Source organism: Corvus hawaiiensis, chromosome 2, assembly GCF_020740725.1.
Source record: "Corvus hawaiiensis isolate bCorHaw1 chromosome 2, bCorHaw1.pri.cur, whole genome shotgun sequence".
In the NCBI taxonomy this organism is placed as follows: Eukaryota; Metazoa; Chordata; class Aves; order Passeriformes; family Corvidae; genus Corvus; species Corvus hawaiiensis.
This window is the reverse complement of record NC_063214.1, coordinates 114,350,164-114,363,652: the sequence shown is the minus strand read 5'-3', so window position 1 is coordinate 114,363,652 and position 13,489 is coordinate 114,350,164. Positions and strand designations below refer to the sequence as shown.

Here is a 13,489-nt window from a genome sequence, read left to right as displayed (position 1 = left end):
CATTCTGACGCTTAATAATTTTCTTTGGAATATATAAACAAACTCACATCTGTAATTTACAAATTTATGCAGGAGACCTGTCTAAAAAATTGGCAACACATTCTCTCCCTTTTCATTTCTTCATATCCCGAGCTGACTTAAGCAAGCAGTTTCATGTTGGTTTGCACCACCACAATTTAATACATGAGGTCCTTCTGAATTCACAGACACAGAAATGTAGTGGTTTGGGTTGGAAGGGACCTTAAAGGTTGTCCAGATCCAACCCCCCTGCCATGGACAGGGACACCTTTCATTAAACCACAATTTTTGGGCAGACACTCTCTTGCAAAGGTGATTTGTTACTTCCTTCTTTATCAGTCTGCTCTGATCTTTTTCTGCTGAAACCTCAATTTGGAAGAGTCCCTCTGACCATTCCCCTCAAAACAAGTTCTAGAGTTTAGAAAGTCCCTGAACTCCACTGTAATGAACACTGCTGCAAAGGATTAATTTAGATTTTCTGCTGCAGGCTTATCTTCCTTGAGCATTCCTTTTCCACCCTGATCATCTATCAACCCTTCTGAGTTTGTCAGGCTACCAGCTTCAGATGTGTTTGAAAAGGTTATGCTACTGATTTTTTAAATCCTCAGCAAGTTGTCACTTGAGGGTGGAGTATTTCTTTGGTGTGAGTGTTCTTGGAGGTTTGAGGAGAGGGTGGCAGCCTAGTTAATTTTCTGTTTAAATAGCAGCTTATGCTCTTTTCTGTTTTACTTAACAGTACAGAACCTTCATTTGTGAATGTGTTGCTGTACTTTAATAAATCACTTTTTCCTGAAGTAATCACATATCCTGGGTAAAAGGAACTTTACTGTTATGTTTTCATCTTTTGTTTCCTACCTGAATTTTAGAGCTTTTCCTAGAGTTTGACTGCATTCTTGAAGAATGTGATGTCCCAAGCTATGGGTACTCTGATTTTCTTTTGGTGTTTAATTGAGAACTTTTATTTCAACTTCCAAGGCAGTATGTTCTGTTTTGGTGTAAGGTGATCCTCCTTTCTTGCACAAGTTCCCTCTCTTCTGTGTACTATTTTTTTACCTTTTTATTGATTAAACTCAGGGTAATATACATGCCAGAATCCTTTAATGGAAATTCAGGGGATGTCTTTAGTTCAGTGATGCTAATTTTTATAGATTGCAGGACACTGAAGCTATTCCAGGCAGTGTAAGGCTGGAATTCTGGTATTAAAACCCAGTAAATTGTATGCATATCAAATTAGCCCAAAGAAAACAAATAAGTTAATATAGGATGTATTTGGTTAAAATTGTAAGAAAATAATGCAAATAAAGCCAGTCAGAAACAGTTTTATTGGAAACAGGATTTAGAAAAAAAGTCATATGTGCAAAATAAGGAATGGCAACAAGGAAAGTGGTGACTCTAAGAAAAGCTGGGGTCACAACAGAAGAGAAAACCAGTAGGAACTCCCAAGATTAATGCTGTGGTAAAACAGGAGTGCTGATGGAGCTCTCTAGTATATAATTCAGGAAAGTGTGAGTAGGAGGATTAAGACTATTTTCATCTCATACAATATACTGACAAACAGGAATAGTGCAAGTAGTTCTTGGGTATGCATTATTAAAAGATGCTGAACAACTCTTTATACATGCAAAAATCTTACCACATGAAATATTTCTGTTGTGAAGATCAGGCCTTATGGTAGAGATTTCAGGCTTAATTTGTTTCATCTACCTGAACGAGATTGATGAGATAATTTTATTAACATTCATGACTATGTTCTAAAACCAGGAAAATGCCAGATACTTAATGCCGGGCCTGTTAAATCTATCAGATAAAGTCATTGCAAAATCTTTTGGCTTAATGGTGAAGTGAATTAATGGAAATCAGAAATTAGACTTGTATTGAAATATCTTCCAAAGCCAGTAGGTAGCCACCAGAACAAACTTCTTGTGGATATCTTCAAATCATGACCCAATGTCTATCTGGAAGATATGCTTTAGCAAAGCACAGATTGCTTGACTGAAATTGCACAGCAGAAATTCTGTGGAACTGAACAGAATTTAATTTCTCTGATACACAAAAGGTTGTATGAGAAGAACTAATTTTGATTTCCTGATATAAAATTATAAAAGTACTGTCAGTTTCCTATAAAGTCTTAGTTACAAATCAATGATATTTAAAACCCAGAAACTATGTGGTAGTCTAGGAAGCTAATTGCCAAAGTGCTATTTCCATTCAATTTTTGTACCTATTGATTTTGTTACTATTTTGAATTCAGACAAGAAGGGATTAGATAATGCCATTTGTTGACAGTGATTAAATCAGTTCATGATTTGCTTTGTCTCAGTATGAACAGTGACTGGCATTTCTGCCAAAAGTTCAAAGTTCTCATTGATTTGAAGGCTGCTAGGATTGATCACCTCACAGGATAATTTGTAAGGCATTTTGTTCTTTTTAATATAGAAGGAAGTTCTACAGATTGCAAAGTGTGGTTCTCCTTGAAGATTTACAGCACACCTGCAGCAGCAGAAAGGACGATAGAAGTGAACTGCAGAGCTCTGGTAAGATTACTCAAAATGTCTAATTTTGTTCTACTGCATTAGAAGAAAAATACAATTTTTATTGTTGTTCTGGCTGCTATCACAGAGGATTAATCAATTTTATTAAGTGACCACACAATCATTGGTTGAGTAATAAAATTCAATACTTAACTAAGATCTCATTTAAGCCCGGTGATATGAAGTAAAATGAATGATTTAATAAAAGTATCTTCTTTATCCTGTTTGAAAAATTACACTTTTATTCTGCTGATACCTGCTTCTAATTTTGGATTTCAAATAAGCCTGAATTCTACAAAAACCTCAGTTTCTCTGTTGTCCACAACAGAATACGGCTCTTTTGGAACTTTGCTTCTTTATGCATGCCAAATTAGTATTGTAATTTAAATTTCATTAACCATTGGGATGTATTTAATCATGTTTGTATTACTAGATGAATACATACTGTCACTCTCAAAAAAAAACCCCCTGAATTATATTAGTCATACTAGAAGAACAATTACATCATATTTAATAAGTATGCTTTAAATCGCTTAACTATGTAAAGATAAAATAATTGTTTAGTATGTTTGCTTAATAAACAATGGTTTTGTTTTCCACAGATTTGTAATTGCATTTGTCTTTGAATTATCATTTGTAAGGTGTTAGTTTTCAGAGCTAATATTTTTCCTAACTTCTGTAAATGGATTTTTGCTTTAGCACCTAGACATCCTGCTTTCTGCACACATTGTAAGCAGCTAACAAATGCTGCCTTTAATAACATATAGTGGTAACAGGTTCTATGAGTAGAAATGACTGGTATGGTATTTTTCTGCAGGAACATTTTTGCAAATAAAAATATGTGATAAAAGTGCTAGGGGAATACCTCTTCCAGTCACAGATGCTGGGAAGGGAGAAGAGTCTCCTCAGCTGATTTTACATGTGTTCATATGGGGGGAAGAAAATCCAAACCAGTAAGCACTTGAAAATATTTAAATATCATTGTTCATGTGTGACTTCAGGTTTGCTCTTTCCTTGAAGTGCAGTATCCTGAATGTGAACTTCTGTAGGGATGAGAAACATAATGTTTTCAAAGTCTTGGTGCTGCATGAGTATGCTGGGAGGTGTCTGGTGCTAGTAAGAAACATAAAAGCTAGACTAAAAGAGATTTGAGACCCTGAAAAGAACAGTGTAAGTTTTTATCCCACAGTATCATGCATTGCCTTGTATCATTTTCTGATCTGAAAATACTCTGAAGGGGTAAAAGAGAAAGCTAGATTTGAAGTACACTATTGACTCCTATTGTATGTGAAGTTCTCAAGGTGCATTTGAACTCTTCCTATAAATTTTAATCAAAGTCAATGTGAAAACTTGAAAAAAACACATTAAAGTACAAAATACTTCTGCAGTGTTCAGGGCATTGAAATTCTTGACCTGAAAATTTGAATTATTCCTTTCTAGTAAGATGAAGGAGGTAAAGAAGTAAGTATACCTCTTCAGATGTCTATGGAAAATGTAATAAATTTTTTTAATTGATGAATTTGAAAGATGACATGAATATTTCTGACTAGCAAATAACATGTGGTTACTATTATGGAACTGTTATTCCTGAATTTACTGGTTACATGTCAGGCACTTATTTCTGGAGTGTGAGAGCTTTCGGGCTCTAATGTAAGTGAATGGGATTATCCTAGCTAATGTCTCAGTAGAACTGTCAGTGTGACAGCAGGAAGGAGAACCAATGCAGTCCTTGACTGCTGAAGAATGGTCAGACACCAATAGAAAGCAAATAATGCTGGTGGTACTGTTAATAGAATGTGTATATGTCTGGTTCTTGAAGGTTAAAATTGTTCTGAAATATTGGAAGAAAATCAAAGAAATCTCCCACAAGCACAGAGGACTGGAAAAGCAGGCCTTGTCACATGAATGTTAAATAGCTCTATCAACTTAGTTTGCCAAAGAAAAACTGGAGAAGAAATGTGATTACGCGCTAAAGAATATTTAGTGATGATGCCTCAGTTTTGCTGACCAGCATGCATCAAGAGCTAGCGGCCAAAAATTTACATCTGAGAATTATTTAATCTTGCATGGAATGTGCCAGTAATGAGAACAATATAACATTGGAAGATCTTACTAGTGAAAACAGGAGACAGAGTCTTGTGAAGGTGAGAACATGAAATTGCTTCAAAAGCTGATAAATATTTAAAAAGCATAGACACCTGGTACATCTGCTACATCAGTGAGTCAGATTTAATGAATACATTGATCTCTTTTTGACCTTAGAGTCTTCTTCCTTCCTGGCCCTTAGAATGAAGAGGATTAGCAACATTTAATTTAAAATACTAATAACACTGCTTTTGTATGGTAGTTATAGCTGAATCTCATCATCAAATGCAATACAAATTTATCCTCAGCATGTCAAAAGTACTCCTCTGTCTTATCCAAGTGATCAGACTTCTGAAACATCAGAAATTGGCTACAGCAGAGGTAAAGTTGGCAGGATGGGGATTTTAAATGAGCCAGGTGTAGCATCTCACAGTTCTTGATGGTGGACATGTGGCCACGATGACCACCAGCCTGCAGGCAGCAAGGGAACACCCAGGGAGCTTAGGCTGAGGGGCACCCCAAGAACAGTGGACAGGGTGGGATCATCTTGGCACATGTCCTGCTGTACCCCATGAATACATTTGCTTGCAGATTCCAGTTTTGTGTTTGAGGTTTGGAAATGCTTTAGGTTGATTCAGCCTTTTGTATTTCATACATGAGCATCTGTCTGAAACGCAAGGCCTGTGGCAGGGTGACAGCTCACACCACATGGAAAGGGGAGTTGAGAGCTGTGGGTGTCAGAATTCAGGCCGAGTTTGTGAGCCTGTGCATGTTCTGATGCTTATGGATGTCCTGAGACTTTGGCCATCAGTTGATGCTACTCCTCTGCTGAAGAGTGCAGAGAATTCTGAAGAAACAAGAAGTTCTACCTGGAGCACCACGCAATTGTCTGTAGGTCATGTCTTGGTGTCAGCATAGAGTTGCTCTCTTCTGTTTTCAGTACATAAAATCAGCTAAAAAGAAATACCACAGTTAGGTCTGTACTGCCCCCACCCCAAACTCATGCATCGTGTCGCCATCCTCATTTAATTTGCTCAGAATTTGCTGTACTAAGTATTATTGCATCTGCTTTCATTTGTCTTTTGCATAATGCTTAATTCTGATTAGATTAATGAATGGGAACAACACAGGATTTTCCAGTTACATTTACCTTTAGTTTGCTTTGCTACTTCTATGTCTCAACATAAGGTGCAAAATTTCAATATCAAAGCATATCTGGAGATATGTATCTGAAAGGCTTAGAGATAATTTGGTTTAACTCAAGTTTTTAATAAAATATTTCAAATTTGCATTTTTACATTGTTGAGACCCATCTCACTACATATCATTTTGGGATGTGTTCTTTCTCTCAACCTAAAATTCAGAGTGGAAATTGATTAGTTAAATGGATCAAACCCATTTTTATGCTGCCCAAGCTTTTTAAAACTCTTTTGACCTGTTATAGCTGAAATCATTTAAGCTTGTACTTTTCTATTTACCAGATTATGAATAAGGTGTTTATGGAAATAAAAATATTGAATGAGTCAATATTGAAAGCCATATTGAAAAAGTCAATAATTTTAAGCTCTAGTCTAATTTCAATTATTTTAATCACTGTATATCAGTGAAAGAAATATCCTTGTTTGAATAGAAAAAGTAATCTAATTGGAAGTTTAGAGTCAAATCCTATTGTAGTCCTTACTCTTCAGTAGACAGTTTGGGTTTCTGGTTGGGCACTGGCACAGGCTCCCCAGGGCAGTGGTCACGGCCCCAAGCCTGACAGAGCTCAGTAAGTGTTTGGACAATGCTCTCAGGCACATGGGGTGACTCTTGGGGTGTCCTGTGCAGGGCCAGGAGTTGGACTCGATGATTCCCATGAGTCCCTTCCAACTCAGCGTATTCTATGATTTGATGAAATGGATTTCAGTGAAGACCTAAGAATTGACCCATAAATTAAAGGAAATAAAGGAAATAGATTTTTAAATTTAAAAGAGGATAGTTTTTTCCTGTTTTTTACATAGAAACATACTAGTTCCCCCAATTTGAAACACAGCTGTCTCTAAATTGAATTAGACTTAGTTTTTTTGGTCCTTGTGGTCACTAGAATGCCTGCCACAAATTGATACCACTGTATGATACAATACAGTGCTTTAAAGGTCAATACAGTGTTTGAATAAGAAAAATAATGTAATCACATTTTCTTTTTATGTGTGAGTTCATTTTTTCTATGAAGAAAATTATAGTAAAAAAGGAAAAATTGCCACACACGTGGCTATTTATAGTGCTAGTACTGTTTAATATTGTTGTTATGTTTAGAGGTTTTGGGACAGAGAAGCAATTTCACTTCTCACTTTTTCTCCCTGGTTATTAGTACTGATGGTGTGTCCTGTGTTGGATAAATGCATAGTGCCATTACTTTGCAAATAGCGGATTCAAATATTGAATTTAACTTTTGTTGTGATAATTCCACATGCTTCTGTTTCCAAATGATGAGTGGATGACAGTCTGTTTTTTCAGTGTTCAGTTACACTTCTTGAAGATAGATTTATTTCTCATTCTCCTGTCCAGGTTTTTGGGGTTTGTTTTTTTGTTTTGTTTTTGTTGTTGTTGTGGTTTGTTGGTTTGTTTGTTGTTGTTATTGGTAGTTTGTTTTTTTTATACTGAGGGAGAAGGTTGGGTGTTTTCATATTTGGCTGGGTTTTTTTCCGACTTGGACAGATTGGTACATGATTTCTGATTTTCTTTTTAAATGAATGATTTTTTTAAAGCATATAGCTTGCTGATCTGGATATTTTTTCTAATCCAAGCCCTTAATGCTCTGAAATCCAGTGCTGAACCATTGCAGAAATAAGAATAACCCTACTGCAATGGAGGGAGAGTATCCAGCTCCAGGTTTATTTTCTAAGTTCTGTGTATGTTAAGAGAAAATAGATAATTGGTGAAGCCTGAATAGGTGGTAAGGATGCATTCCAGCTGTGAAGGATTGCTAAAGCTTTGTCAACAGGGGAACCCTTATAAGTATGTAGATGATAAGCCTGTGTTTCAGAGGAGGGATATTAAGTGTTAGTAATACTCAAATAACCCAGTTAATCTTAGCGCAGCTTACAATGAACGCCTCCAACTTTACCTTACAACTTCATCAGTCACTGCCCAGATTCAAACTCTTTTTTTTTGCCAGCTGTCATAATGAAAGAAGCCAATCTAAAGTCTAAGAATATTTGTGTTTTTTTCAGTGTCGTTTCTTTTTCAGTCTACCTGAGGAACCAGTTTGGGCAGATGGCACTGCTGGCCTGTAGAGAGCATTTCTCCACGGTCATTAAAAACTCCATTGATTCTGCTACATGTAGAAACATTTCCATAGCACAGTCCTGGAATTAATTCCAGTAAAGACATTTCAGATCTGTGAGGTGTCATATTCTATGATTGTAGAAAATTGTTCTGTTTTGAACTGGATGATGTAAGGGAGAGTGATGTTGAGACTTGTCGGCTTTGGCTCTCCTTCTACCAATGCAAATTTCCGATTGCATTTCACCCTGACAAGGATCATCAACGCTATTAAAAGAGATCAGCTAAAAACTAGTCCAGGGAAAAAGGGAGAAAGTACACTCTGTGATCACAGTCTGCTCAGGAATTTATTCATTTTTCTCTTATGAAAGTATTAACATATTTTTATTTAATTTTGTCTTGTCTAGACCAGCCTGTGGCAGTCTAATAAAAGCAAAAGGAAGAAACTTGTGAGACTGGAGGTGGTATAGCATGCAGAATTGTATTTGCAAATGTATATTTTACTTAAAAAAAGTAATCTAAGGTATATTTGAATAGTTCTGTGGGTTTTACTCTGTTAGTGACACAGATATCACAAGCTAGATCAGACTGTTGTTCATTAGTAGCTGGCAGCTTTTCAAATTCATTATGAATTCTAAGAATTGCCTGCACAAACCTGATCAAGTTCAAAAGGCCAAGAGCAAGGTCCTGAACCTGGCACAGGGCAATCCCAAGCACAAATACAGGCTGGGCAGATCATGGACTGAGAGCAGCTCTGAGGAGAAGGACTTGGAGGTGTTGGTGGATGAGACCCAGCGCTGAGCATTTGCAGCCCACAAATGTGTCCTGGGCTGCATCATCAGCAGCATGGGCAGCAGTTCCAGGGAGGGGATTCTGCCCCTCTGCTCTGGTGAGGCCCCACCTGCAGTGCTGAGCCCAGCTCCGGGATTCCCAAAATAAGAAGGATATGAACATGCTGGAGAGAGTCCAGAGGAGGTCATGAAGATGGTCCAAGGGCTGGAGCACCTCCCCTCTGAGGACAGACTGAGAGAGTTGGGGCTCGAGCAGCCTTCCAGTATGTAAAGGGAGATACAAGAGAGCTGCAGAGGGACTTATGACAAAGGCATGTAGTGGTTAGTCAAGGGGTGACGACTGTAAATGGAGAGAGAGTACATTTAGATTAGCTAAGGAAACAGGTAAGGAAACAGTTCTTCACTGTGAGAGTTGTGAGGCCCTGGCACAGGTTTCCCAGAGAAGCTGTGGATGTCCCTGCCCTGGAGGTGTCCAAGGCCAGGTTGGATGGGATTTTGAGCAACCTGGTCTAGTGGAAGGTGGGCCTGCTCATGGCAGGGGGGTTGGAACAAGATGATCTTTTAGGTTCTGTCCAACCCAAACAATTTTATGGTACTCCTCAAATTCTTCTCACACAGAAATGATTTTGCCTTCTAATGGATTTGTAAGATGTAGATCAGAAGTATCACCCTTGCCAATTCAGTGATATGTTTCTTCTCATATATATAGGATATATTGGCTCAGGGAATAGTTCCCCTCAAAATCGTTGGCAGTTCTTTAGAACTTGGGAATCATGCTTTGGGGACTGCAAAAGCAGAACCCATCAGTGGGAGATGTCAGTCTGTTTTAAACCTATAGTTCTTTTACAGAGAGGCACAACAGTAAGAGATCTCAGAAAAGATGTGTTAATTTTCCCTAGGTCATGCATCTTCCCTGGCACCTTACCTTCTTCAGTTTAATTACTTGAAGGGAACCCACAAGAAAAGATGCATCTGTGTAAAACTCTCAGTACACAGAAATAGTGTGGATTTTTGGGTGTCTCTCCTGATTGCCACCACTTACTACTCCATCTGTATCACACAGCAGTGGAATGGATGAAATCCATCTGTTTTGGGTGTAATTTAACTGGAGAATATCTTCCACATGCTCATCTGATGTTCTTCAACCACTGATGGGTGTTTAAGCTCATGGGAGTGAAACAGAACCACTCATAAGCAAAACATGGATGGGCAGTCACACGGTGTGGAGGCTGAGTCCTCACACCACCTGCTTGGCTCTACATCTCCTCCTTCTGTGTCTCATTGCCTGCTGATATAGACAGATCACAGCACCCAAATCTTTGTAACCCTTCCTGTCAAAAAACACTGCATCATGTTTATTCTAGCAGGAATTTGCATTTTGTGGTAACTGCATTATATCAATTCACAGGTATAATGTAGAGATCTTGTTACAAATAGCACTTGGCTAAGAGCAGAACCAACTTAGAATCTAAATTATGTGTCAGTGTCCCCCTTATTAAGTTTTTCAGTATTTATTTAAAAGTAAAAAGTGCATAATTAAGAATGTTTTGTAATTATCTAACTTGGCAGTTGAAGACAGTGGCACACTGTTTTCATATCTGTGGTACATTAATTTTTCATAAATCCTAAGCAAAACTATAGTCTGAATATTGCTATACATGGCTGATAGTTGGATTTTGTTCTCACAAACTGAGTAACCTGAAGTTATGAATCATGCCCTATGATTTTTTAATTTCTATCATATGCTTTCATGACAATTGGTAGTATAAAAAAGTATCATTCTGTAAAAGAACCATGGCAACGTGGTTGGTGGGAGGAAAAACAAATTTGAGAAGGTAGTAATTATTAATCACTCTAACTAAAAGCAGTTTGGCAAATAATTCAGACCAGAGCATATTTGTATAGCTCATAAAAAAAAAAAATAGAAAAAGGAAGGTAAATTATTAGAAATATAAAAATGCAAGTGACTTTTTTGATAAATATATAGCAGCTGCTAACCCCCTCCTCTTGTCCCTACAGATGAATAATCAGTTCTGTGATATAATAGCAGGGAGCTAATGTAGATCATAAAATGACATCTGAGCTGTCACTAACTGCCATGGAACAAAAACGGGAGGTTAGATCTAAACCAAGTAATTAGAGGGGATGTTTCATCTGGATAAGTGGTCTTATCTATGAAAAATAACTGTTATGTGAAGAGAGTGGCCTTGAATAATGAAACTACCAATTCCCTTAGTCCATAACTCATGTTGCTCCCCTGGGCCTTAGGAATCAAAACAAAAGAGTTTTTTTCTCAACCATTAAACACAGCAAGTCCATTGAAAAAGTTCTTTTTAAGAAAAAATTCTCACTGATGGCCTAGAGTACAGATTGAACCAGGTAGTAAAGTAAATTTATTGAAAGGAAAACGTAATATTTGAACTCTATTGCCTGTCTTTCTATCAGTGCTAGGAACTAATGCTAGATTTTTGGCTCAAGATAAAACATGGTTGTATGTACACTTTTGAAGTTGGGTGGGGTTTCTTTTATGTTTGTATTTGTTGTTGTTTTTTTTTTAAATAACAGTGAGAGGAACCTGAAAGTGAACAGTAACAATTTCTCCAAAAGATGTCGTTAAGTATAAATTTTCCAACTATGTTTGCAGGCTCTTACAAGTGATGTTCTGTAAATTTTTCTAACCTTTAAACCTGTCCTGCAATTTTTCAGAGCTGCCAAGAAAACTGGTGCTGCTTCACTGTTCTTCCCCTCAGTGATAAATGTGACTTGGTGAGAACACTCTGTTTTCCCTGTGTAAGAAGAAGGAATAGAAAGAAGGGATCTTTATTATTCATTCAGTTCCTATGAAGGTTGTCCATCTGTATAACAGGAAGCTCTATCTTTAAGACTGTTTTGGCAGGGGCACTACTGCTCCCACAAAATATATGAATATCCCTGCTTCTCCAAAATAACATTGCTGTGTTCCCATGATCAGAATACTATTTGAAAGTGCTGGAGTGGCATTCAAATAAAACTTCATAGCTCTGCATCTCTAGAATATGGGTTAAAGCAGCTAGTTGTTCTTTTCTACTGGATTTCTATGGACAGTATGTGCAGCTTCTGAAACAGCAGATGATAATTAAATTAAATAATTACAATGAGTAACAAATTAATCCACACATACAAGTACTCTCAACATCTGAATCAGGAACTTCAAGTAAGTATATAAAGCTAGTTGATTGAGGATTTGATTTGAAAACAGATGCTGTGTTGAAGTTTGAGAAATGCCATTAACTCAGGAATTACTTGGTTTAAGTTATACAGGTTTACTGGATGTTTTTACTTTAGGCTACAGCCCTACTTATTTTAGATGGTTTGGCCTATAGAAAAAGTAATGCACATTTTTCCTCTTCTATTTAAATCAGAATAAAGAATGACTGTGTAAATGCGACAATCTGTGGCACTTGCTTAAATCATTACCCTCAGTAGGAGGGAGGGCCCAGTGTCTATTACTGTCTGAAGACTTTTCTTTGGCCTTTTAGAAATGAATTAGCTGCTTGATTTGAATTCCTGGTGTAAAGGTAGATGAAAATCATTGTAACTGAAATCTTAGAAGACTAAAGAAAAACTGAAGTCCCAGTAATCGTAGAGACTACCTTAGTTGAACCTGCAGACCTATTTGTATAAAAGTAACTAACATAAGGGTCATAAAATTGATTCCCTGCAGCAAATATTTCTACTGAACTAATTCCAACTAAAGCTGTTTGAGAGAGATGGGGAGTAAAAATTAGTACTACTCATTTCACATGGAAGGAGGTAGTGAATATTAACTCAGTAATTATTTTTATATTTCTCTGGGATTGAGAAAGGATAATTTACAAAGAATTTGAACAGTTCGAAGGAACCATCTGTGAAAGTGGGAAGTTTTCAAGTCAAATTAAAATTTATTTAATGTTCATTACTCATTAATTAAATAACACTTCCAGTTATTATGAGTTGTTTGTACATTTGCACATTTTTAGTTCTAAATGCAGAGAAAACAACCAGATTTTAAAATTTTATCAATTAATATTTATTAATATCTTCAACTTTTGACAATATTGTAACAATTTACAATTAAAACATTTGTTACTATATTTTACTTTTGTGCTTACTTGTATTTCTTAATTCATAACACTATTACAGAGGCATAATTTAGGCTGATAAATTATCTCAGATTGTTCAGAAAAATGAACTGCAAAAGTTACTTTGTCTTGTAAATATTCTAAATATTTGCCTTCAAATATTCAGGTTGAATGTAGAGGTCAAGAAGGAAGGTGATTCTTAAGTTTTGATGTAAAGTGTCTAAAAGGCTGTTATTGCTTTAAGCACTTTCTCATTAGCAGTTGTCTATTCCATGGAGAAAATTCTAAGTGTATATTACTGGTTCACTGAGTCAAGAGACTTGTTAATCCATCCATATATTTGAAATGTAGTATTTTCTATCTTGAGAGGAAATATCTAATATGTGAGCTCCAAGCAGGATCTGTACAGCAGGAGATAAGCCAGAGGGGAAGGTCTGTTTTGAACAGTGAATTATTAGTTTCTGCTTTAATAAAACCAAATGCCTGCAAGGGATTGAGTTTGGTTTCCACAAGTGTGGAGACAAGAGTTTTGTCTTTTCTCTGCCAAATCTGTCTATTTTTTCTCTCTCTCTCAAGTCCTTTAGAACCACGAGTGCCCCAAAGTTGGCAATGTATCTCTGAAACATGTTGCCCACTCCACTTCTGCAGGACTTGTTCTTGTGAGTTGAAACTTGTGCTGCTGTTGCTGTTTGTAAAGGCT

At 36.8% G+C, this 13,489-nt stretch overlaps 1 protein-coding gene across 1 annotated transcript in view; it reads left to right on the top strand.

Annotated features, from left to right (window-relative positions):
- CFAP47 (cilia and flagella associated protein 47) overlaps positions 1 to 13,489 on the top strand; it is a 280,168-nt gene that overhangs the window by 171,519 nt on the left and 95,160 nt on the right. The window contains exon 51 of the mRNA XM_048288836.1: positions 2,455 to 2,552. Within this exon, the coding sequence (XP_048144793.1) occupies positions 2,455 to 2,552 (98 nt within the window). The remainder of the gene's footprint in view (positions 1 to 2,454; positions 2,553 to 13,489) is intronic.